The sequence below is a fragment of the Paramisgurnus dabryanus genome, chromosome 17 (assembly GCF_030506205.2).
Source record: "Paramisgurnus dabryanus chromosome 17, PD_genome_1.1, whole genome shotgun sequence".
Classification (NCBI taxonomy): domain Eukaryota; kingdom Metazoa; phylum Chordata; class Actinopteri; order Cypriniformes; family Cobitidae; genus Paramisgurnus; species Paramisgurnus dabryanus.
In genome coordinates, this window is record NC_133353.1 from 23,559,866 (window position 1) to 23,586,950 (window position 27,085).

The 27,085-nt window shown below is 37.1% G+C and overlaps 4 protein-coding genes across 4 annotated transcripts in view; 1 reads left to right on the forward strand and 3 right to left on the reverse strand.

Moving 5' to 3' along the window:
- Positions 1-630: 630 nt before the first annotated feature.
- nrbf2a (nuclear receptor binding factor 2a) lies at positions 631-6,499 on the reverse strand. Its single transcript, XM_065288592.2, has 4 exons — positions 6,346-6,499; positions 4,560-4,644; positions 2,077-2,117; positions 631-1,446 (listed from the first exon to the last, which is right to left on the reverse strand). Exons 1-4 carry the CDS (start codon positions 6,373-6,375, stop codon positions 988-990), a joined length of 615 nt encoding a protein of 204 aa, XP_065144664.1. The 5' UTR covers positions 6,376-6,499; the 3' UTR covers positions 631-987.
- A 664-nt stretch (positions 6,500-7,163) lies between these two features.
- znf365 (zinc finger protein 365) overlaps positions 7,164-27,085 on the reverse strand; it is a 34,962-nt gene continuing 15,040 nt past the window's right edge. The window contains exon 7 of the mRNA XM_065288588.1: positions 7,164-7,407. Within this exon, the coding sequence (XP_065144660.1) occupies positions 7,398-7,407 (10 nt within the window). The 3' untranslated portion in view covers positions 7,164-7,397. The remainder of the gene's footprint in view (positions 7,408-27,085) is intronic.
- Positions 13,748-16,194, forward strand: egr2a (early growth response 2a). Its single transcript, XM_065288585.2, has 2 exons — positions 13,748-14,113; positions 14,801-16,194. The coding sequence occupies exons 1-2, from the start codon at positions 13,948-13,950 to the stop codon at positions 15,823-15,825; spliced, it is 1,191 nt and encodes a 396-aa protein (XP_065144657.1). The 5' UTR covers positions 13,748-13,947; the 3' UTR covers positions 15,826-16,194.
- On the reverse strand, positions 16,457-17,896 carry adob (2-aminoethanethiol (cysteamine) dioxygenase b). Its single transcript, XM_065288586.1, has one exon. The coding sequence runs from the start codon at positions 17,662-17,664 to the stop codon at positions 16,900-16,902; it is 765 nt and encodes a 254-aa protein (XP_065144658.1). The 5' UTR covers positions 17,665-17,896; the 3' UTR covers positions 16,457-16,899.

A 27,085-nucleotide genomic window follows, 5' to 3' on the forward strand; every position in this document is an offset into this window, starting at 1 on the left:
AAAAAAAAAATTTATTAAAGGTTAGGGGACATATCATGAAAATCAGACTTTTTTCCATGTTTCAGTGCTATAATTGGGTCCCCAGTGCTTCTATCAACCTAAAAATGTGAAAAAGATCAACCCAGTAACTAGTTTTGGTAAACCATTCTCTGCAAGCATGTGAAAAAATAGGTCATTGAAATCTGGCTCCCTCTGTGATGTCAGAAGGGGATAATACCGCCCCTTAATCTGCACTATCCAACTATGATACTGCCATTTAGTGCAGAGATCAGCTCATTTGCATTTAAAAGGACACACCCAAAATGGCACAAAGTGGCAATTTTAACATGCTATAATAAATAATCTATAAAATATTTTGAGCTAGAACTTCACATACGTACTCTGGGGACACTAAAGGTTTATTTCACATCTTTAAAAAGCCTTGTCCCCTTTAAAGGATTGATTAAACTCAATTTAAAAGCCAAACTGTTAAATCTCTTTGTAGTTTTAAGTCAAATACACTTCAAGTCATCTTAGTATGGCTTAAGCTAACAGATCACTTAAAGGTGCAGTGTGTAATTTTTGGAAGGATCACTTGACAGAAATGCAAAATTATGTACAAAACTATATTATCAGGAGTGTATAAAGACCTTTCATAATGAACCGTTATGTTTTTATTAACTTACATACACTGAGGGTCCCCTTATGTGGAAGTAGCCTTTTTGTGCTGCCATGTTTCTACAGAAGCCCTTAACGGACAAACTTTTTTTACTAAGTTGTCTCCGACGATGACATGTTTCTCCGGTGACATGTTTCTCCGGTTTCTCTCTATACGTTTCAAAAGCGAGGGGCGAGCAGTGGACTGAGCCGTTGGTTGCAATTCACAACCTCACCACTAGATGCAGCTTAAATTTACACACTGCACCTTTAAAAACTATAGTACATGATGCTAACGTCAATGCTACATAATACTTTTAGTGGAACCTTTCATTCATCAAGTATGCAGGACTACATGTAGCTCCCGTTTGCTCGTTCCCACAACAATCTGATCCTATCCTGAAGGTTCACACCCAGCGGTGAAAGCATCTGCGCAGGCTCAGGTAGAGAAGGTAAGGGACTCTGATGCTCCTCATAAAGGTCTCTCTTCAGTCGAGCGTTCTCCACCCACAGTTTCTCATGTTCCTCCAATAATTGCTCGTTCTCCTTTAGCAGGACAGCCACAAGCTTCCACAAGTCAGCGATGGAGGTGCTCTGCTCCTCCAGTCGAGCTTTATCATCTTTTGCTGTCTTCCAGCCAAGCGGAGGTTCATGTTGACTAGACATTATGGTCAAGTCCAAATTGAGGGCCACTGACACAGGTGAGCTGACCATGGTCCTTCCTTTGAGTTTAGCTTGTCTGCTACTCACCAGGATAAGTCGGTGCTGTTGTAGATGTCTGTCTCTCTGAAGCACTAAAGACAGCCTTACCTTAATGAATATGATAATTGCAGAGTAATGTTAGGGGACACTTGCAAAAAAAAAGGTAAAAAGGGTACAACTCATTTATTTAAAAAAACTAATAGTATCTTTAAAAGGACATGGAAGGCCTTTTATAACACCATCGTGTACATTTTCTTACTCTCGTATAAATTTACATTTACAATAAGCCAAAGGTTTAGCCTTTGAAATGTAAACACACTGACAGTCAATTTCCACAGCTTTTGTAAGAACCGCTATGTCTGTTATTTTCTCCCAGTATTCAGATGTATGCATTTGTCCGATGCTTTTATGCAAAGCGACTTATAGCACATTCGTAATACATCTGTAGCATTATCTGTGTCAAACCCATGACCTTTGTACTGCTCACAGTAGTTTGGGTTTGTACCAGTTGTTACATTCTGAAATAGCATAAATTGTAGCTTATCAAGTTTAATATATTGTTCTGTGATATGGAATATATACAACTACTACAATAGTTAACATTAAATATTTAGTAAGTAATTTCTTACTAAACGGGTTGATTCAGCACTACTACACCATTTAAAAGCAAGTTCCTAAAGAAACACATGTCTGGAATGGGGTCACACCTGTGTTATCATCACAAATATGTTGCCATACCTGTTTACTCTTTGTCATTGATAAGGCCTCTTTCAAGAGCTCTAAAGCATAGAGAGAGACAAACAAATGAATTGTTAGTTTATTTATTTTATTGGCTGTCATGTTAAGGGATAGTTCACCCAAAAATCTTGTTACAGGAATTGTATATATTTTTTTTGTTCAGCTAAAGACAAAGGAAGATATTTTGAGCATTGTTTGTAACCAAACCGTTTTTGAGCATCATTCACTTCCATAGTAGTATTTTTATGACAGTCAATGGTGCTTCTGTTTTCTGCTTCATTGCAAATATCTTCCTTTGTGTTCAGCAAAACAAAGGAATTTATAAAAAAAACATTCTCAAAACCCCAAAGTTTAAAATTTATCACATGACTAGACAGAGCAGACATTCCCATGTACAAAGATACCTGGATTTTAAAAATCCGTGGCGGATTGAGAAAGTTATGATATTTTTTTAAAATTAGAAATCAGAGGAAAAGTTATGGATCTCAATGGAAGTTGTGTGACTGAAAATGCTGCTTATTCACATGTTTTGCTTGTAACTTTCTCATTTCATCAAATATTTGCATGAAATTTTAACAGAATGTAGAATTTTGTTAGTTCTTTCAAATTAAATCATGAACATTTAGGGCCCTATTTTAACGATCTAAGCGCATTGTCTAAAGCGCACAGCGCAACGTGTAAATGGGCGTGTCCGAATCCACTTTTGCTAATTTAACGACAGGAAAAATGGTTTGTGCGCCGAGCGCATGGTCGAAAAGGGTTGGTCCTATTGTAATGGGAGTATTTTGGGCGTAACGTGCAGTAAACCAATGAGAGTCTCAGCTCTCATCCCCTTTAAAAGCAAGTTGCGCTGGCGCTATGTCTAATCCCTATTTAGATGACGGACTTTGTTAACTGAAAAACTAAGCGGAGGAAGAAGATCCCCAGTTTAAAATTAATGTTAAATAATTATGTTGTTTTTCACTTGTATTGAAATTGTTATTTTTTTATTAAAACCTTTAAAACCCGTTTTCTTTTAGTCATGGAAGTAAAAAGCAGGCTTGTAATGTATGGCTATCCAGTATCATCAAAAAATTATTTACAAGCATAGATAAGGGTTGTACTCTAAAAATACTTTATTTGTAACAAACAGGAGATAAAGAATTTACAAACGGCTCTATGCGCGTTTCAGCACTTTGGACAGCGTTTTTTTTTTAGCAAAGAGTTTTTTAAGCATTACTTAAAAATGTTTCTCATCTCACCATAACCGCAGGTACAGAGTCATCATATAATAAATCCGTGAGGTAGCATTTAAAAAAACATTTAAAAACAGATGCATTTGTTTAAAGCAAAGCATTTATTTACTTACCAGGCTGCAGGTGAAGCAACTCTTTGCGCCTTCTAACGTCTCATAATCTGTCCTCATTTATGTCCAAGAGACTCAATAATAATCTTTTACATTCAATCCTTTAATCTTTCATATTTAAAAGCATTTTTGTGCTGCTGCGCATTCATGTACTTTGTGATAAGCAAACCCGCGTTGTCCTCCCATTTATAGGCGCATACTAATGCGCTCTTTAAATAACATAAAACACATTGCGCCATTGACTTTAGACCAGGTTTTTGTTGGTCAATGGCGTGGTATATTTTAGTTGCCTCAAAATAGCAATGCGCCAACAATGCGCCTGAACACACCTCATTTTCAGACCAGAACGCCCATGGGCGCAAAAGGGTGCGCAAATGCATTTGCTATTTAAACAACGCGGCGCTAAACGTGAAAATTAGGGTGGAAACTAGCGAAAGACACTTGCGTCGCGCATTGCGCCGGGTGTAAGATAGAGCCCTTAATGTTTTAGTTGGAATGGGCCATTTAGTTGGATTAAGTTTGTCATATTCAGACTCAGACCCATGGTTTTTTGAACGATGCCTGCAGTTCTGACAGGGCTTTCGCTATCACCACAAAAGTGACTACCAAATTTCCGCGATTTCTGTCTGTCTCTTCCATAGATTTTGATGAAATTTCGTATATATTTTGTCACACCTACCTTTCATTAGTGCCCCGAGTCTAGCGGAAAGTGACACAAATTTTCAAACTGTCAAATAAAAACACCTCAGGAGTGAAAGCTCAAATATCAAACCCTTCCAGTGGTTCTTCTTTATGTATTTATTGTAGTATTTAGTAAAAAAATACTACAACTATTACAACTTTAAAAAAAATACTACAACCATGCGGCGAGAAGTGGATATTGACACGCATTTTAAAATAACACGGCGGTTGAAAAAAAATTTCGACCCAGAAATTTGACGCGCGTGCCCGCGGTTTTTGGGTGAACTATTCCTTTAAGTTGTTTGGCCAACGCTTCTATCCAAAGTGACACAGTGCATTCAAGGTATACATTTTATCAGTAGGCCTGGGAACATCGAACCCATGACATTTGCTAATGCAATGGTCCGACTGAGCCATAGTAACACACGAACAGTAAAGCTGAGTGATAAAACTTTACCTGCCGCCTCACAGTGACACAAAATTGCCTCATCATATTTTCCTTTAGTTACAAACCGATCTGCCTTTCGACCATAAAGATGAGCCTACAGTGGAGAAAGTCAATCCAAACATAGATTTTTAATGAATTTAAAAAAGTCTGTTCAACTAATTATTTACAGTTTAATCATAATTTATTCATTTTAATGTATATTTGAATTCTTATAAAAGTTTCACAGCTATTCTTTCTGTACAACGTAATAAAGTGACTAATGTTTAAAATCTTATGGCAAGATTTTAGGGAATAATAACATTTGTATCTCATTCCAACGTTTTTGGCAAAAATAATATATATATATATATATATATATATATATTAGGGGTGGCACGGTCCATGAAAAAAATCCGAACCGTTCGGTTCGCTTGTCTCGGTTCGGAGCGCGTGTGTACCGCACGGTTCAACGGTTCATGGCATGCGCAATGTAGTCTCATGCCCTGTATGTGACCTCAGATTGCGTGTTTCCCTTTCGCGCGAAAGAAGAGGTGGTTTCGAGTATAAGTACTGCAGGTTATGTTACTTATAGAAATGGCAAGTGGGAGAGAAAAGGAAGTCTGCCCGCAGTTGGAGGATGCGCCAGCGTCGTATAAGTTTGGTGTGTGGAAACATATTTTTATTTCATGTTACCTATGATGACAGCGGAAATAAAACAATAGATTGAACTGCTCGAACAGCCACAGGAGACCGCCTTCTCTCCGACCATTTATCTAATCTGAGGTACTGTTTTACGTCTTTAGCGCTATTTTTAGCCTTTCATTGATAAAATTAAAGCGGCTGATTTCCGCGTAGTTTCATTTTGCTAGCGTGTGAAAGTTGCGCGATCTTATTTCATAAATTTCCCCTCAAAGTAATCAGGACAGAAGTGGTCAAAAGTGGACAAAAGAGACGGATTTAAATATTACAGGTGTAAAGGTTATGTTTCTCTCTCGTCCACATATACTCTCAGTATTAAAGCAGCCTCAGTGATAAACCTAAGAGCTACACTGAAGTTGGCATTCTAATAAATGCAAGTTATCTTTGTGTGCTAAAAATGCACACAAAGTTCATGTAGATGGCAATACACATTCTCTTGTTTGCCAAATAAATGAAAAGCATGTTGAAATCATCAATGTCTTCCCTCTTGCTGTTTCAAAATCTCACCTGGCTTTCCTCAGGGATGGTCCCAATAATGTGCTTAAAGTCAAATTCAGTTTGTGCATGATTACATGATATAACTTTTTTTTTAATACTGTATCCTAAATTATGGATAATTAATACATTAATAAGATAATACATTCCTGGAGTGTTAAAAATTTAAAGAAAAAATAACAACAAGAACCGTACTGAACCGAGAACCGTGACCATAGAACCGTGATACGAACCGAACCGAGGGTTTTGTGAACCGTGCCACCCCTAATATATATATATATATATATATATATATATATATATTTGTTTTATTAAGCCCAGCCCCTTGGCACTGTATGGAAAAGGGTGGCATCAACATTCTTCAATGGTTCCACAGAAAAGGAAATTATTGCGCTTTGGATAAATTTGAGGGAATGTTAATGATTACAAATAGCTTTACTTTAATTTATAAAAATGAACTAAAATGTTCCATATAACTAATTAAGTCAAAAAATACAGTGTGTGAAAACAAAATGTTTTATCAGCTTACTATGGTTGCTATATTAAGACATTACTGGACAACAAGCTCAACTAAGAAGTTTCAAGAACATTTAATAGTTATAGACTGTGGTGAATAACTTACACGATTGAGAGGGCTGTCCATTACCTCCATTTAGATTTCAGTCACTAGCTTGACAATGTTTTACTTTTGTGTTTTGTCTAAAGAACTCAAACCAGACAGCAAACACACAGACCGTACATCTTGCGCAACTTCATATAAACAGGCGACTGTTGTGACGTCAGAACGTGTTTTGGGTAAATTCAAGTGAATGGCGACATCTGCTGGACTGAGTGTAATACAACATTATAAGATCACATCAACAGCGTATTTTAAAAGCAAAAATCAATCTAGACTTTACAATCAAACATATAACGAAAAGAAAAATAGCATAATGAGTTCTGTGTCAAATGCTGTGACGTTTTAACTTTTAACTTCCAGGTTAAGCCTTTTTGCAGTAAGATTGCACAGTTTAATGAGATTAGGCATGATAAACAAAATAACCTAGAATTGCTTAAACCCAGTGTGTGAAAATCCAACAGATCTTTAGATTAGCACCAAACATCTTAAGCTTTGTTTCGCATGCATTAATCATAAAATCACAGAAATCATACATTTCCACCTGAAAACTTCGTTTCAATTTAAAAGATATTTGTATCATTGGTCCTGTAATATATCAGATGTAACAAATTCAAATTTAGCTATTATAGGCCTATTGACTTTGTGGGTTTTACGGAGTGTGCACATTGGGGGTGGCTGTTTTGTCTTTGACCACTCGATACTCTTTCTGTGTGGTGGGACTATATTGGGACATATCTCGTTACAAAACCAAAATAAGACAAAAAATCAGCATCAGAGTTCATTGTTTCCCTCCGTTTATTATTAGATATTAATTCATACAGATAAATGGTAGGCATGGAAAATACAGATATAAAAATAGAGGGAAAGGTCCTTTGTAAGCTGGCTCATGTTGACTTTCAATCTAATGATCCTGGGTCTCCATCCTCTCCTTGCGGTTGGCTTCTGTCTTTGTTTCTGGGTGATGACATGGGCAATAGCATCAAACTCTAGGGCCTTGGTCATCCATCTTCCTGCTCTTTCCTCCTACGCACAGGGAATTTTTACGTGATGGGGGTTCACTGATCCCTACGAGAAAAATATAGTCTGGAGCTTCTCATCTTATCCTAAGAAGGCTTGGGAAATAATCTTTTATAAAGGTAATAAAAATGTGTAATTAAACAAAATGTGCAAACAGATCTTTATCAATTATTATTTAAATTATTATAGCCCATAATTTAAATTATTGTTGTTATTGCTCATCAAATATTATTTAAATACAGTTTTGAATTGATGATAATAACAATAATAATAACACTAATAATAATAATAATAATAAAATGAAACCTACAATACTTTTTGCATGTTTTTATAACAACAAACTATAAGAACCTCAGTCTATCTTTAAGCTTAACTTTAAAATACTTTAATATAAATGGTTATGGATCACTTTTCCCATCTTGGACTTGCAATAAACATCAGTAAAGTTCTGTCTGTGCATAATATTAAATAAATTTTTTTTAGTCTTGACCCATCTTGTGTTGTTTAAATAATTCCTCTAAAATGTATACATTCAATAATAATACATTTCTATAAATCAACTATAAATCATGCCTTTCATTTTAGATGTATGCAACTTAAATGCATGAATAATAGTACTGTATGTGACCACAAAACTGAATAAATAGGCTTTCTATTGATATGTGGTTTGTGTATGACAATATTTGGCCAATATACTATTGAAAATCTGGAATCTAAGGGCGCAAAAAATATTCTTAATAAAAATATACATGTATATCTTATGATTAATAATTTTTTATAAATTTATGGTAGGAAATGTACAAAAGATCAAAAGATCTTTACTTAATATCCTAATGATTTTCGGTAGAAAAAATAATATAATATAATTTTGACCCATATAATGTTTTCTTGGCTATTGCTATGAGTGTACCATGCTACTTATGGTCCAGGATCACATATACTAACTATTTTAAGGATGAGTGAACTCATTATTATAGAAAACTGTATACTGTATTGCACAATTTACACAAAACAAATAATGTGCACACTCCTGAATTCACCATTTCTTAATTACAGATTGTGCCTTTTCAGTCAGTAAATTAAATTTTTCTCAGAGACGGTCATTTTCTTGCTGCATCATCTCAGGATCTTCTTTGTGTTTCTGCCAGACAGTGATTCAGAAATCTTAATGACCAGGCAATGAGCTTGTGTAATGTTCTGCCCTGGAAAAAAGTTTTGTATAAATAATTAAGACCTACTATAAAAAGATTTTATAGTTCAGCAAGACACTCAGAAACTGAGAGAAATCAAATAAATAGAAATGACATTTTTTGCAGCCCTCATACGCTAAGGGTCTTCAAAGATTTTGTAGATGTGTTTTGTGGAAACGTTTGCTCCTGTGAATCACTACACACGTTTGATAAAAGTCCAAAATGCAATGCAGCAGTTATATTACAATTGGCTTACTGCTGTTGCTTACAAACCCCATCACTAGAAGGGCAGCTGCTTGGAAAGCCACGCCTTCAGGGTAGCATGCAAACCAGCGACCCTCACACCTACGGAATCCCCCTCCCCAAAACAGGAGACGCTTTCTGGCCCAATCTGCTGGATTCTCCAAATCTAACTCATTAGCATAGCAGTTTCAATTGAGAGCTTGTTTGGAGGTGGGAACAAGTGTATTGTCCAGTTTTCTGGTTGGTGTCTGAATGAATAGAAAAGCAAATACGAATCTTCTCCTAGAGATGTTCAGCACCATATCCGATTAGTGTTCAGTGTTAGTTGTGCTTAGATTAACAGCAGAAGAAAGCCGTGAAGGACCTTGACAAGAAAGAAGCTACGGATTGATCTTTCGGGCCATGAAAACCAAGCACACCTTCAGAGGAAAGCAGCCTTCAACGCTGGTAGGGTTTAAAGTCACAATTTATCATGGCTTATTGTTTTGGAGTATGTTTAAGAAAAGTTTGTTTGAAAACTGATGATCGAAACATTATGCTACACCCAAATTTTACAAAACATTTTGGGTTGTTTCAGCACATGGTTGGGTCAAATACGAACAAACCCAACCATTGGGTGTGAATTAACCTTGGAAATTTACTAAAATCTGGATTTAGAGATTAAAATGTAGTCATTTTTGTTCTTTAAAATTTTTTAAAAACTGTAATACAATGATTAACAAAAAGTAAACTTTCATGTGTTTATCACCTCTATTAAGATGCAGAATAAATAGCTTACATTAAACAAAATTATGTCTTATTGTATTCACATTTTTGTTTACTAAAAATATATATATTAAAAGTTTACCAAAACTTCATATAAATTTCTTGGTTTACACTACAAATGCAGAAAAATCCAGATGGAAGAGCTATATACGCCAGAAAAGAGGGTTTATCAGAAAAAGTAAGACTGCATTTAATACAGGCGTGTTGTGTATAAAAGAATAATGAGTTTTGGAGAAATCACAGAGTGACGTTTGATTAATCGTCGTGTGCAGGGGTCACCAAACCCCCACGCAACACCAAAGCGAACGCAAACAAAATGGGCTGTGAACCCATCCCAACATGGCGCTACGTGGGCGTGCAAGGCATACAGGGCATAAGAGGGGCACAGAGGGAGGGGCTTTTGGGATGAGGGGATATCGAACAACTCCCAGAAATAATTTCCCATCTGCTACAATGTAAACTTACACTATACGTAAACTTACAACGCATGGTTGGGTAAAATATGGACAAGCCCAACAGCTGGGTAAAAAATGTACCTAGAATTGTTTGGGGTTTATTTAACCAAACGGTTGGGTTTATTCATATTTGACCCAACCATGAGCTGAAATAACCCAGCTTTTTAGTGTATTTTTTATATACAGTAAGAGCAAATTCAGCTTTATAGATGTGACATTTTCAGTCAAAGAGGATGTTTTTATTATAATTAAATTGTTTTCATAAATCTCCAATGATAGAGTCCAAACATCAGAAAAATATCAGTCTGTGCATGTGTTTTCAGTTATACACGGGTTATTGATGTCACAAAGGAAAAGGATGTTTTGGGAGACCACACACACTTCTGTGAATAAAAATGCACAAACCAGATCTAATAATACCCAACAAATGCAAAAGGGACAGCTCTTCAAAGAACAAAAAAAAAGTTTATTTTCATTTTCATGTGTGCATGATGAGAAAAACTATGGATATGACATTTCTCTTTCTTGGATGTGAAGTTTAAAAAAACTTTAAATGGATAGTTTCCTTTAAAATGAAAATTCTGTCCTCATTTACTCATCCTCATGTTGTTCTTAACCTGTATGAATTAATTTTTTCTGTAACACACAGCAGATAGTGACCATTGACTTCCATAGTAGGAATAAAAAATATGATGGAATTTAATGGGTACCGTCAACTGTGTGCTTACCATCATTTATCAGAATATTTTCTTAATCATTTATCACATTACTTATTACTTCCAAAATATTTTTATCCTACTATGAAAGTCAATGGTCACTATCTACTGTGTTTACCATCATTTCTCAAAATATCTTCTTTTGTGTTAATCAGAAAAAACAAATTCATACAGGTTTAGAACAACATGAGGATGAGTAAATGATGACAGAATTTTCATTTTAAAGTAAACTATCCCTTTAAGCTGAGATATCAGTATGGTTTAAACAGCTGGTTAAAACTTGAAATTTGCATTGAATTGCTCATATATAGATTTAACCATGGCTAAAATGTTATTTTTTGTTTAACAACATTATTATTCATTTCAGGATATGCATTTTAATTCACTCTCAGGTATTTTTAATTTTTTTATAATGTCTCTGCTAACTGGCTGTCTAAGTTATGCAAGAATTCTGTCTTCCAAAGCTACAATTAACTTTTCCTGGTGACTAGCAACACTGACACAATCGCAAGACATTTTTGTGCCTGTAGGCGTAAGACAAAGGACGTGAACATTTGCACTGCCCCCAATGATTTTGAGAATGAATAGATGTTTGGCTTTCAATAAGAAACAAGACACAACACCTTAACTCATAAATCATAATAATGTGCTTCGGTAATGGCAAATTTACTGTTGTTATTAAACTAGAAGGCAAGAGATTTTACACTGGTACTTAATCTGATAATCTGAACGACAGGCTGCCGGTAAAAGTCTAAAGGCTTTAAGATGATGAAGAATTGATGTGGTGTTGACATTTTTCAGATCAGGCACATTATCAGAGCTGTCAGATCTGAGGTGACAGGAAAGGAAATAACATGACGGGTTTATTACTGAATATATAAATGATGATTGCACTGACAGTATGATCAGTTTTAGTAGTTTGTAACTCTTATTGGATGAAGTTAAAACCCACCTTATCTAAATACACCGTTAAAGGGATAGTTCACCTTAAAATGAAAATTCTGTCATCATTTACTCATCCTCATGTTGTTGTAAATCTGTGTGAATTTATTTTTTCTGATGAACACAAAAGAAGATATTTTGAGAAATGATGGTAAACACACAGCAGATGGTGACCATTGACTTCCATAGTAGAAAAAAAAATTTGGGAAGTATTGTGATAAATGATGAAGAAAATATTTTAATAAATGATGGTAAGCACACAGCTGACGGTACCCATTAAATTCCATCATATTTTTATATTCCTATTATGGACGTCAATGGCTACTATCAGCTGTGTGTAAACCATCTTTTCTCAAAATATCTTCTTCTTTGTTCATCAGAAAAAAGAAATTCACACAGGTTTACAACAACATGAGGATGAGTAAATGGTGAAAGAATTTTCATTTTATGGTAAACTATCCCTTTAAATAAAACCCTGGTGTTGTTTACTCAACTCCAAAGATCTTTATGATTCAAAAAATGGCAAAGAGATATTCAAGCAAAAAATTAAGAAATAATTTGATGAATGAATAAATTCGGTTGTATTAATGAATCTATTATGGTTGTTTTTACTTTTATTCTCTTAGGTGATAAAGTATCCACAGTTGTGAACTATTCCATTCAATGTTAAGCATTCTGCTAGAAACAACACAGGCAATTGGTTTGATTCCCAGGGAACACACAGGTTGGTAAACTTATACTGTGCCATAAATGCACCTTAAGTTTCTTTAAATGCATCTGCCAAAAGCAAAATTACTCTATGCCAAGAGCATGCGCAGTGTCATACTGTACAAACTGAACAATCAAATGGCTTTTATATGAGATCAAACTTGAGAGTACAGTTTGTATAAACTGTAATGTGGGATGCACAGAAGCTCAGTCAGCATGCAGTGCCTGTGCAAGTGGGCGAGTGTGAATGGGAATAGAGAAAAGGGAAGCAGGCTGGGGGTGTCGGTACAGAAGTACGAGGGCAGATGCATATCTATTCAAAGAGGCTCCACTTTCACTAGGACTCCGTGGAGAAGGGCTGTTCCACAGTGTGGGTGGATATGAATTAGGCTTCGCTTGCACACACAGCAAATGCTCTGTTGCTCATGCGGCCATAGATGAAAATAGATCATGGTGTCAGAAAAACAAGAAGTGACGAAGGAGATGATGAAGAGCTGAGGATGGAGTTAGTGTCAATCCTACTAGAAAACATACGGGAATAAGACCTTAATAATAAGTGTATAAAGACATCCATAAATATGTTTAAAACAATAAGTGAAATCTGAAATAAATATATAAATAAATATATATATATATATATATATATATATATATATATATATATATATATATATATATATATATATATATATATATATATATATATATATATATATATATAAATATATATATATATATGGGTGTTTACAATGATGCATATAAAAATAGGCTACGTTATCCGACTTGACCAATTTGTCAAACTTAATTTAAATTTAGTTTTACCGCAATAGTGTTAGTCTGTTACATGAGGTAAATAAAGCTCTGTATATTAACAAATATATTTCCTTAACACTTTTCAATATAGATAACTTTCCAACATATTCAAATTTCACTTTCCTGAATTGACTTTTATTGCGGTCCCTCTGTGGGATGTACGCTCGGGGTGGATGCTTATTTTCCGTGTGGGGTTTCCCGGATGAGTTCCATATAAGTCAAATAGGGCGTGTTCGAGACTACCGGATGACATCCATATATGGGGTGCGAGCAAACCGGAATTCCTGATAATAGTTAATACAACATACAACAGAAAAGTACACAAATAATTATTACCGTCCTGAAATCCATTAAGTTCTGCATGTCAGTCATATTTCTGAAATTTGACGGGTTATGTCAAACTCATAACTCTCTTTCAAATGTGTTTTTATGGACAACACCGTGTCGTCATACGGCCACGAGCCAAAAAAAACAGCCCAACCCGATTTTTTTTACAGTTCTGTCCTTGTATGGTCAGTGACGTCACGGGGCATTGACGGGCTCCTCTTAAATGCATATTACGACATAAAGTTTCACTTATTGGCCAGCAGACATATGAAGGGAGCTGATGGCTCGCACATTAGATCTGAAAGACCGGTGCGCGCGTTTAAGATGATCACGCAGGTGAACTAAAGCGCGGAAACGCATTTGTACAGCATCAAAACATCTCTGTGAACAATTTAAGAAAATTCAGCCTGGTCATTTCCGACAGACAATATGACAGCAACAGCTAACACTGGGGATAAAATCACGACGTCGCTGAATGATTTCATGCGCTCTCTGCCATTAAACGTCTATGGGCTGGATGAGATCCCCACATCACTGTCTACAGGTTTCTCTGATGTACATGGGGTCTGTGAACCGTTTAGTGAAGCGTCCGGAGGTAAGAAATTAGTATAAATGCTTGACCTAAGAAAAGTGGGATAGTTGTCACACAGGCTCATTTGGTTATCTAGTTCAAAAACTAGTTTTGGGAATTCTATCCTCCAGACAAAAATTATATTCTTATTATATTTAAACTTTGTTGTAGTAAAATATAGGTATTTTAACTTAAATATTTTGTTCGCTTTATTTGTTCTATCACATGTTAAAATGTTATGCATTAATTTAAATGGGCTATAGAATGGTTTGATTCTCTTTTGTGATGTTTTGTCACTTTTCAATGCATTAATAGTTGGTGACGTTTTATTCAAAGCGACTTAGCGCATTCATACAATTTTTCAGGAGCCTATGCGTTCCATAGGAATCAAACAAGCTTCATTTGCCATGCTACCGCAAAGTTACCAGATGAGCTACAGGAACACTGCTTCATATTTGTTTCACTTATATTATTTTGCTGAAAAGCACATAAAAAACGACTTAATGGTAGGCTATCATTGTAATAACCTATTCTATATAAAACATCAGTTTGTTTAACGTTTGTTAAAAATCAACTTCATTAAATAACGATGGAGATGTTCAATATATTTTTGTTGCAGAGACTAAAAAGTTTTTATATAAAAGGTTAAACACAGTGAGATGAACAGAAACAAACAAAGTAGAAACGTCTGCTTTTCTTTTCTTTTATCAGGTGGCTTGAGCACCGACAGTTTCAGCGCTGAGAAACAGAGCCTTGACCTTGCAGAGTCAAGCAGGTTCTCCCCGCACAGCGCGCCTGTCGCCTACACAGGAAAAATTTCCATCGACGCGCACGGAAGTTGGAATCAAGAGGGAATAATCAACTTTGTCAGTGCAGGAGTACAAGACAGACCATCTTCCTCCGGATCATTCTCCACGAGCTCTCCAGCTCCAACAGACCTTACGCCGGGCTGCTCCAAAACAAGCCAAACACTTGCCAACATGGAGCACATGTACACATCTCCTCCCCCTTACACCTGTAGCGCCGATGGGTACCAAGACCATTCGGCCTATTTGTCGACCACCGCGTGCCCCTTAACATACGCCACCCCGTCCTACTCGACTCCAAAGTCAACTATAGATGGGAGTCACGGGACGCTGTTTTCTATCATTCCTGAATATGGGGGGTTTTATCAAGCCAGTAACAGTCAAAGGGACATGGCTATGTTTCAGGACATCAAGCCATTTTCATGCTCTTTGGAATCTATTCGAGTCCCCCCACCTCTGACTCCATTGAACACAATCAGAAATTTTACACTGGGGTGTCCGGTAGACGGGTCAAGGCCACCGATAGACGCCAATCCCCAGAACATCCCACTCAGGCCGATATTGCGGCCGCGGAAATACCCAAACCGACCGTGCAAAACCCCCGTCCACGAGCGCCCGTATCCCTGCCCGGCTGAGGGATGCGACCGGAGATTCTCTCGCTCGGATGAGCTCACGCGACACGTCCGCATCCACACCGGACACAAACCGTTTCAGTGCCGCATCTGCATGCGCAGCTTCAGTCGGAGCGACCACCTGACGACTCACATCCGCACGCACACGGGCGAAAAGCCCTTCTCCTGTGATTTCTGCGGGAGGAAGTTCGCGAGGAGCGACGAACGGAGGCGGCACACAAAAATCCATCAGAGACAGAAAGATAAGAAGGTGTCAAATCCCCCACACAACTCAAACGCCGATGGGACGGCGATGTGAACTGCTGAATCGTTTGTTACGTGGTTCAAACTCTCGCTCTGTTTTGTTTGAAGGCAGCTTAAGACTTTTTTAACGTTGAATGTATTTTGTTGTAGTATGCAGAAGAATAGAAACGTCCGTTAAGCTAAACATTGGTAAAGCATAGTTTTCTAAGTTTTTGCAAAGCAATTGTGCCATCACAACTACTTGTCATGTGATGCATAATTGCATGTTACTACACTGAGGTATCCAAGTTGTTTACATAGCTCCATGAGTTCTCTTTTTATTGATATCATCGCCGTTTATGTGTCTGAATAAAACAATGCTAATCATGTGGTGCGTTTATTTGGGAAAAATTGGCTTTTTGATAAAACACAGCATAACGGAAGCATACCACCAGAGGTCCTCGTTTGACAACAATTGCGCCCATTAGCAGATCTCAAGGCTCCCCACTGTCCACAAAAATAAGGCTTCCCTTTAACAATCTCTCACCAATTTACCTTATTTTAAATAATCAAGTTAATCGTGATGCCCCCAAATGGATTCCACCCTCTTGGTTGAGAAATACTGTTCGAAGGAATCTAAGCATGCCATACTATTGTTATATGCATTGTCCATTTTAACAAACCAGACTTATAATGAAAAACACAAGTCATTGTCTTAAGTTTTATTATGCATTCTACATAACAGAATGCAGTTATTAAATATAACATTTTGCATATTTTAAAGTTTTAAAAGCAATAAGTGCTCAGGTAAATGTTTCATTTGAATAATTGTTAGAAGTGTTAAGGAAATTATCCAATGCTGTATACGGTACCTATTTAAATACAAATCAAATCACAACCTATACAAATTACACCAGTGAACTAGTGAAACCAGTGAACCGGACAAAATAATCCCTCAACAAGGTCACTGGCTGTAAAAGTCTGTGTTCAATGACAGCAGCTAAGCACAGGTGCAACTGTGCAAAAGTGTTGTACAACAGGTCAAGATGCATTTCAAATACAACACACTCCAATTAATGAAGGCCTGTCCATAAGGCAAAGACAAAAACATGAAATGTCTTTAATCATCACGTGCTTACTATCAGTTTCTTCAAAGGGACACTTTAGGCCCTGGGTAAGGTTCACCACCACACCAGAATTCACTAGGCTGTGGTATTTCCATAAGCCATAAGTCACCCTGTTCCTGTGCTTGGTTGTTTTTATCAGCAGCTTCAGAATGGGCATGTAAGATTTTATAGTAGTGACAGTCTCTACCATCATCCGGGTCATACGGCGGTGCCAAGATGTCAATGAATGCGGTTGGTCCGTCCACAGCGTCTATTTGATGGATATTGTCCGTCTGAGGTGACAGCACACACGGGTCGCTCTCTTCCGTGTATTCCCCCACTGATTTCAGCACTGTGGGTCGCAGAGAGCTTCTCTGTAAGGGCATTAACGGAGGGTTGAACTGCACACTACTGTCACCGTCTCTGGGTTTATCCAACCTGTCGAAACAGCTAATTCGGACCTTTCCGTAGATTACTTTAAGCATGCCATACATTCCTGGATGATCATGAAGAGGTATAGAAGCACCTGTTTTTAACAGAAACACGCCCATGCTGAACGAGTCGGTCTCATAGACGTGCATGTACGTGACTGGAGGAGCGACGCGTGAAGTACTCGGGGCGCTTTCGATACTGCGGGGAACGATCCTCAAATCAGCCGCTCTTACCTCCGCCATGAGGCTTTTCAGCTTACTTTGATTTTCCAAAAACTTTTTATTGTGCTCTCCCAATAAAGATGGGTTGCGGAAGGTCGTCAGCGCCTGTCTAGCGATTTTCTGGACAGTGGAAGTCATGTTGTCTCGTGGCATCATGTCCCGCGTCCTCTCGACTTCAAAATTCACGCTCTCCTCTTCTCTGCTATATCAAATGCAGCCGTAAATACCACTAAAGTATTCATTTATCATTTGGGACATCAAAATCAAAACCACTTCTGAAACTGCAGAGAAGCCTTAAGAAATAACGTTACATGTTCATTACGATCATCATGTCATTCGCGCCCATTATACAGGCATCAGCTTCACACGTACGCAATGTCAACACGACTATACGTCACTCGGAGGATTGTGGGAAACGTAGTTGTTCCACAGTGACAATTCAACGATTCTTCAAAATAAAGTACTTAAGATGCTTGTGCGTTTATGTTTTGGCGTTAACTAAAGTCGCTGTGTGTGATTGAAAATGCCTTCGCAAGGATTTTATGTGGACAGAGTGAAAGAAAAAAACACGTAAACTGACTTACTACAACTCCCACACGCGCTTGCTTTACACGAGGCAATAACACTTCGGTCTTTCGCCACCACTCGTGATCTACGTCAAAGTAGTACGGGCTGCGTATGCAGACAATGAAAATCCTCACTTTAAATCCTGGTGCTATAATAACTTCGCAATGCTATTATTAAAGTTCACATTTCCTGTTTTAGGATTGCAGTGACCCAAAACTTACTTGACAGCAAACAAAATAGTAAACCCAATATCATTTATTTCACCAAAATATTTCTGAAAAATAAAATTTTAGCTTATACAGACAAAATATTTCTGAACTGTTTAAAATTACAACAAAATGTATTTGCATACTTTTTTCGTCAATTATTAATTGAAACATTAATTTAAAATGTAAACTTGAAATTTACTGTTAACAACTTTAGTTTAAAAGTAGCAAGTTGCAAAAATGGCAGGGGGGACAGGCCCCGCATCTGAGGGTTGTACACATATCCCTCTACAAGCAGGGTTGGGCAAAGATACATCAAAATGTATTTTACAATTAAATACCAAATACCTTAGTTTTAAGAGCATCAAAATAAACTACAAAGTACAGCAGCCACAACATTTTAAAAATACTAAAAAAAATTATGTTTACAAGGAAGGGAGAATGACATTTCTTCATAAATCTTCCATCAGTTGGACTATTTGATCTATTGCTTCACCATTACATTGACTCTGATTGAGTCATGTAAAAATCTGATTAGCAACACTAACAAACATGTCAAGAAGACAACTGTTGGCACCTGTATTCAAAGCAACTAGTTTCTAATAATCAATCATTTGATTGTTATCATAAATATAATATGCAATGCAATGGTATGCAAACCAAAATATCATGATCCTATAAACAGCTACTTCAACTAGGGGTACAATACTCAGTCAGCAATCAATTATTTATTTATCAAATCATTGGACACCAATTTAGCAGTTGAAAACAAACATTTTATAATTTTAACAATTATTAAATGATCAATATGTTTAGAATTGTAGCCAGAAATTTTAAATGTATCCAGAAGTTTAATCTGAATTTTATCGCATTTCTATGATGTCATCATGTAAACTTCTTACAAAGTATTTTACAGTATTTTAAACATACAGAACAATTTTGATATAAAATATGAAGGCATTTTTATCAACTCTATCAAATACAAATTACAAAATACTATTTTGTATTTGAAATACGTATTTGAAATACATGTATCAAAAATACTGCCCATCCCTGCCAAAGTACAATTTTGGCTGTTTTATTGGAGTCCCCTTCAAAAATGGCTCTGCCCACCTACTGTAAGATTTCATGCTCATGATCAGGGGCGCCGCTAGCAATTTTGGGCCCTATGAAAGAATAGGGGGTCAGGCCCCCACCATACCCATTTCGCACCAAACATACAATCCAACCTACTGTAGCTATTCAAAATCTTTGTTTGTAATTTAATAATACAGAACTATTTATTTTGCTATTGTTTTGACCACAGTTGTCAGTATTTATAGATACCTAAAATGTCTGCAGCTAAGATAATTTATTGTGCAATGTAAATTTAATTGAAAAATACAGTACATTCATCGAATATTCAGAGAAAATGCAACGTTCTTAAAGATTAAAGATAAATGTGACCATGCCTGTGAAAACCCAGCTGAAGTATTTCTTTGTGATTTACTGTTTCCCACATAAATTCATCCTACATAATGTAAAGAACATTTTGTGAAAATATAAACTTGATATCTTTAATATTGACTGAGTAATGTCATGTCAGCGATTGAAATCAAAGTGAAATTAATGCTTGAAATTAAACTGTGATGCTTTTTATCTCACAATAAGATTTGAGGCTTTAGTCTGATTTTCACAGGCAGTCTCAGTGACATACTGTATACTTGAGCTGTTACACACACCAATGACATTGTAACATTTAAAAATGGCGAACAACAACAATGCATCTTTTCTATACAGTTACCTTATAAGACTGGGTCAAAAATGCTTGACCAAAGCCTGTATTATAATTATTAGCATTATTTATAAGGTAAAGAACACCAGCAGCCTCAGTAAAGCAAAAATAACGACAGATGATTGAAACTGTGAACTTGAGAAAACAGCTATACTGTTATTAAATGATTCTTCAGACTGTTTTTTAATCAACGGGACTTAGAATAAAATGAATGACAACTATAGCAGATTACAACATAGATTTCCATTGATTTCTTAAACCTGTTGCAAGGTGAGAAGCTTTAATATACATAACTGGACTAGTTTAGCCTTAGTTGCATTTTATCACAATCAACTCGATTCACGACTGCATAAAAATCCTTCCTTGGCATATTGTGTTACAAAACATTCGCATTTCCGATCGCATTTCTAGTTTATGTTAATTATCTTATACGGGCCACGTTAATTAAAACAGCTTATAAGGGCTGACTTCGCGTTAGAATCATAACATAAAACAGGGAACGTAAATCACCTTGTTTATTTTTAAACTGAGGTGAACAGAGCGAAGACTTTACAATGGAAAGAAAACTGCATTGTATTGCTCCAGCGTCACATTGTGTAAACTGCATTTATAGTAAGGAAGCGCACATATGCAGATATCATAGCAAATAGCAGTAAATACACACACCTTGCTCTCGTGTGAAGTTCACGCGCACTGTGAGACCGTGGATTGGAGACGGCGCTAACACGCAGAGTAAAGACGGGGCGGAGCTAAGAGGGCTCAGTTTAAGGGGGTGGCGTTTGCGGCACAGTCCTTGGCTGGGGCCCTCAAAAGTTCATAGGCCCTTAGAATCGTCCTAACTTTTCCCCCCCTTACGGCGCCCCTGCTCATGATGATAAGAAATAGTGAAGTTAGTTTTAAAGTATCCTTTAGTCAAAAATTGTATCATTTAAAACGCATCTTTAAGCATCATGATAGGGTAAAAGTTTTACCTGTCACAGTGATTTCTTCATGTTTTAAAACAGCTTGTATGTAACTATACACTCTTGCCTCATTTAGTATACGCAGAATTATGAATATGCAAATTAGTCCCCGCCCCTCCACTCAATCTCACAGCTCAGACCAAAGATATGAATATGCAATTTATTCCTCGCCTCCACTCTTTCGCACCACCTTGCACCATAGACATATATGTAAATGCACTCTAAAAAATTCTGGGTGGTTTTTAACCCAGGGCTGGGTAACTATTGGACAGAACACATTGCTGGGTTAAAATTACCCAAATAATGGATCAAAACAACCTATTATTTGGGTCATTTTAACCCACCAATGTGTTCTGTCCAATAGTCACCCAGCCCTGGGTTAAAAACACCCCAGCATTTTTTTAAGTGTAAATGATTCATTTGGCAGTTTCAGACACATAACTGCTAAGTTTGGTTTCACACAAAGCATATGCGAACTGCGCGTTTGCAGCATTAATCTGATCATCAGCGTTGAAGTTAACAGGTTACCAGTGGCAGCTCATGACTGCTCATCCGAGGGGCGCTAATTCAAAATAAGTGTTCGGAGTGTCGTGTGTGTGTCGTTCCTTTTTTCAAAATATGTGTTCTGCGCTTGAGAGATCCTGTGTGCATCACGTGTTTTGTCTAAATAAGTGCCTGCTGGACACGCGTCAAAATCGTTTACAATAAAAGAGACGTTCACAAAATACACTCCCTTAACAGTAAACTCTGATTACGCATGAGATTATGCGAGTATCTGGCAAACGCGAGTGTCTCTTTTATCATAAACCTTTTAGACGCGTCTGCAACAGGCACTTATTTTGAAAAAACACATGATGCACACACATTCTCTCTTAGCGCAGAACACATATTTTGAAAACGGAACCACACACATTATGGGCTACATACATGTTGTGACGAACTTTGCATCGAGCACCCTCGAAAAAAGAAGTCACCGGCCGCCATTGCAGGTTACATCACTCACCCTGCATGTGTGAGCCAGCGGCAAGGCCAAATTTTAAACTGAGTGGACCTCTTTTAAAACTTTAAATACATCACGTGTCTTTCCGGGACATTTACGGTATCTGTGTGAACGCACACACATATTCGGGCAAATCATTGGCAGTATGATTGAACCAAAAATCAAACTATCCCAGACAAATCTTGTATGCATTTCCCGTGTATTTTCTGTAATGTCTGTGTGAAAAGCTCTATACTGTCTGCAGCACGTGCTCTTGAGACTCGGCCCACCTCTGGAAAGCGAGCTGCGAGTACCATATCATTGGGATTTAAAGGGATAAAAACACAAAACTGTGTATTTTTGCTCACACCCAGAGAGTGCCTATTTTGACATGGTGTAGGCTATTTTGAGCTTAAACTTAACATACGCACTCTGGGGACATCAGAGACTTATTTTACAACTTGTAAACAGGGGCTTGGAATGTCCCCTTTAAAAGTTACAGAAGGGATTTTTCTTTTGTCTTCTGTCATAATAGCCCTCTTCACACGGACATTACAGAAAATACATGAAAAATGCTCCCGGGAATAGTCTGGGATTGTTTGATTTTTGGTTCATTCACACTGCCAATGATTTTCTGGAATCTGTCCGTGTTCACACACATGCCTACAGAAATGTGACATATTAAAAGTCTTGCACTTGGTAGGCATTTTTCCACAGCGTCTGAAGTTTGCTAATTATCAGTTATTTCTCTCTTAAGAAACCAGTCGCGTGCATTTTTGTTAATGATAAGACTATAAAGAAGCATGTGACGGGCCGTTCTGGAATACTTGTGCATGATCTCAGCTACAAAGCAGACACTGACGAGCTCCCTGATTACTTCTACATTCCAGTTTACAATCATGATTGTCAATGTGCATTTAAAACCCCCGTTTTAAAGAGCTAAAGCTTCATTGTTGCAATAACACACGCGTCCTCATGGCACGCCCCTACGGCATTGTTTCTGCGTCTTGTTCACACAAAGGGCTTTCCTAGAATGTTATGGGAATGCTACTAGGTCCTCTTTCCGGGAGCGATCCCAGAACATTTACAGGACATATTTGCGTTCACACAGAAGCCTGTCTGCCAATTTCACAGGTATTTTCTGGGACCAAAGTGCTGTGTGAATGAGGTTAAAGACACAAAGTGGCAGTACCCTCAGGAAATCTGTTTATGTTTAAGACCGAATAAGCACGGATCCATAAACAGACTGATTTCTTTCTGAACTGTTTCTGTTCACTTTAAGACATAACTGAAATTTTTAAGAGAATACTTGCCAAGACTGTAGTATCTCGAGATAATTTTGTGTGTATGTGTCCTGTCAAGCGCAGAGAGATTCTGTGTTTGCTTGCTTTTTGAAATGCGTGTCTCTGTGTGTGCACTTATGAGTGTCCATTTGAGAATGTGCTCACTTTAACATCTTCTTGCGCTCAAATAATTTAAAATGGCTTGAATGTTAACATTTGCACATGCAAATGATAAACTTTCTATATAAATAGCTATTTATTTCTGAATGATGCATATTTGAGCGATTATTATTAAAGAGACTATTATGTATGCATGATTGCTTATGCTTTTCCACAAAAATATTTGGTCTCTTCTGACTGAGTGGGCCAGTGCCACCCTGGCCCTTATGTAGCCTCGCCACTGGTGTGAGAAGCACAGAAGCAGAGCTGAAACAGTAGTGCTGTGATAATATCAGCATCCAAACATTATATCTATGACTCGAACTGATACACACGTTCACCTGTGTTGATAAGATTGGTTATGTTTGAGATGATGGAAACCATGGCGATTGAAACCACGGGAATGAGACTGTCTCTAATTTTAAGGAGAAAATCTTTAAAAATAATGCACACCCGCGGTGTAACGGCACGATGTGAAGCCTTAGGCATGCATTATTTTCAAATAATTCAACAGCCTTATCATTAATTATTCCTTACACATTATTATGCCAGCATGTCTTTTAAAACAATTATTAGATTTTAATGTTAACTTTTTCATTTACTCCACAGTGGCAATTTGTTGTGGATCAGGTAATGTTTCACAAATCAGATTTAACATCATCTTTTGCACAGAAATCTTTGAATCGACTTATTACTATAGCAACTGTGGATGACAAACCAGTGATTTCATTAGCACTGAGATGCTGGCTGTTGCTTAACTAATAATGACTCATAAACACGTTTACATGACATTGCTTTAAAATACATATTTATAGAAAAATAGACATGTGGACAGTTTAGTCATCTGTAGTCATGTAGTTATTCCTGTACACTTCGTCTTATTCACTGGCACACATAACAACAGATCATCTATGAACAGATAAAAGCCATGTAACAGGATGCAACACCACCGCCTACTACAGTCCTATGAGGTTGTAAGACAACACATACACACACACACGCAATATGACTGTGAAAAACACTTGTTGATGACATCACAAGGACGCTCTATGTCATCTAAATTCACACCAAAAACATTAATAAACGGATTGATTCAAATGTGCTTTCTAATAATATATAGTCTTATTCACTCAGTCACATTCATTCAACTTTCTTCAGCATAACTCGAACAATCAGAGATTAGCCTTTATTGGCTGAACCTTTATTGTTCTACATTTTGTTTTTTTTGTTTCGCTTTTACATTTTAAAACCGCTTCCCAATTTCCTTAATAACTAAATACATATATTCAGATGTATCAAGGTACTGCAGTTTTTAAAAGATAATATAACCTTGAAAAATATTGACTGAGTAAGATTGAAATGAAAGTGAAAAATATTATGCTCCTAATATAATTAGATTAGATGAGACTATTTACAAACTCTTGTCTTTTTTTGCTCTCTTGTCTCAGTTTAAAAGACATCTTTGTTTAATGTAGCTGAGTGGTCTTTGCTCTTTGGCCATAACTCAATACTCTCGGGTTAATGTGTATTTCCTCTTCTTGAGGTTTGTTTTCCTGACTCTGAGCCAGCTCTCTGAACTGTCTGCCTTTGCGTGTTTGGTCCCCAAGTTTTGTACACTACAGACCACTGTAGCATTCTTTGAGTGAGAACATCTTTACTGATGTACAAGGGGAAGTTTTATTTATTTATGAGATAAGTCATACTGTCCCAAACATAACATATTGAAATGTTCCCCTTTGAGAGTTATCTCATCATTTCTCAAGTTAAATATAACATAAATCTTTGACATGCTCAAGAAGTAATGGCACCGATTTAAACTTAAAAACATCCAAGTTCACATATAAGATATTCAAACGCTTGTGCTTGTGATAATAAAAAAATATTTTGAATTTAGCACAACCAGTTTAATCTTTTAAAGGGATAGTTCACCCAAAAATGAAAAATCTGTCATTATTTATTTACTCTCATGTTTTTACAAACCTGTATAGATTTCTTTGTTCTGATGAACATGAAGAAAGATATTTTACAAAATGTTTGTAACCAAACCAATGGGCAAACTTCCGATCTCTCAGATGAAGCCAATTCAAAAGTGGCTTAAACTGCAACTCATTGACAGGCACCTAGAGGCTGGGATTCCCATAGACCTCCATGTTAAAATGCCCAACTTTACAGTAGAAAATAATGTGTGTTTTTAGTCTATATAGCTAATTTTTCCCTTCATGACAACTGTGAGGGGGTGAATTTTTTTGTCAATCATCTGTTTAAATTATATTAAGCCTTAAGGGTGCCGCACACCGGGTGCACAGCTCAGCGACGCATCGAATCGTAAACCGAGGTGCACATTAAGTAAATTGAGCTTAGTCAGATAGCATCTACTTCAAAATGCTAAATATACTTTAGCAGCCAATGTTAATCGCTAATCGTTAATGATTTGGGACAAATATGATATTATTTAATGTTAAACTATGTGAGTGGTGCTCTGTGGCGCAACAGGGATTTCAGCAACTTCCTGAGTCATAGCTGGGCACCGTGGACTGGCGCTACCTGTCGGCGCCGGTGTGCGTATACTCATGGAAAACAATGTGTTTGATTTTTTTAGAATGGTGCGGCGCTGAGCTGCGCGTCCGAGGTGCGACCACCTTTAAAGTTCTGCATAATTAAGGGCGTGGCCAATTGAGTGACGGTTAAACAGCCACTGCTGTCACTAGAGTCGAGCTAGGCGGGCGTGATTTCAGCAACCAGTCACCTCAGCTTCACCCACATCCCGCCTCTTTACACCAAGATGGCGGCGGCAGGCACCGCCTACTTTAAGCTTCAAAAAAGCTTTTTACAAACTTATGGGTGACGTCACGAACACTACATACATATTTTTTACAGTCTATAAACCAAACCAATCAAAGCCCCATTCACTCCCATAGTTAGAATAAAGAATACTATGGAAGTGAATGGGACTTTGATTGGTTTGATTACAAACATTTCTCAAAATATCTTCCTTTTTGTTCATCAGGGGCCGTATTCTCAAAGAATTTTATCTTACCACTATGAGTACTCCTAAAGATTTTAGCTAGGAGTTTTCTCTTAAAAGTTATTCACAACGCCTTTCAGACCTACTCTTAGTAAGGAAAAATGACAACTCCTAAACTAAGAGTGAGTTTTCGTTGCTATGGATGATGAAGTCAATTCTCATGCACGAGCTTCCTCGCAATGATCACGGTGATGGGTTGTAGATGACAGGTCCATCATGCGGAACATAATACAGAGACGCACCAAATCATGGAATTGTCCTACACAAAATAATTATAGCAATGTCATCGAAATGCATATATAATGACATGTTTGTGCAGGCCCCAGTGAAGTGTAATTCTAAAAAGGCAGAGAGAGAAAGAGAGTGAGAGAGAGAGAGAGAGAGAGAGAGAGAGAGAGAGAGAGAGAGAGAGAAGAGAGAGAGAGAGAGAGAGAGAGAGAGAGAGAGAGAGAAAGAGAGAGTCGTGAATTCAATTCAATTAAATCAAGGTAGCCTAATACCCTAATGAAAACTGCCAATTGCATACAGTAACAATGAAAAACGACACTTGCATTAACACTTGCTTTGTTAATTGACATCCTATTCGCCTAAATAGACTACTTAAAGCAAGAAAATGTTGCTC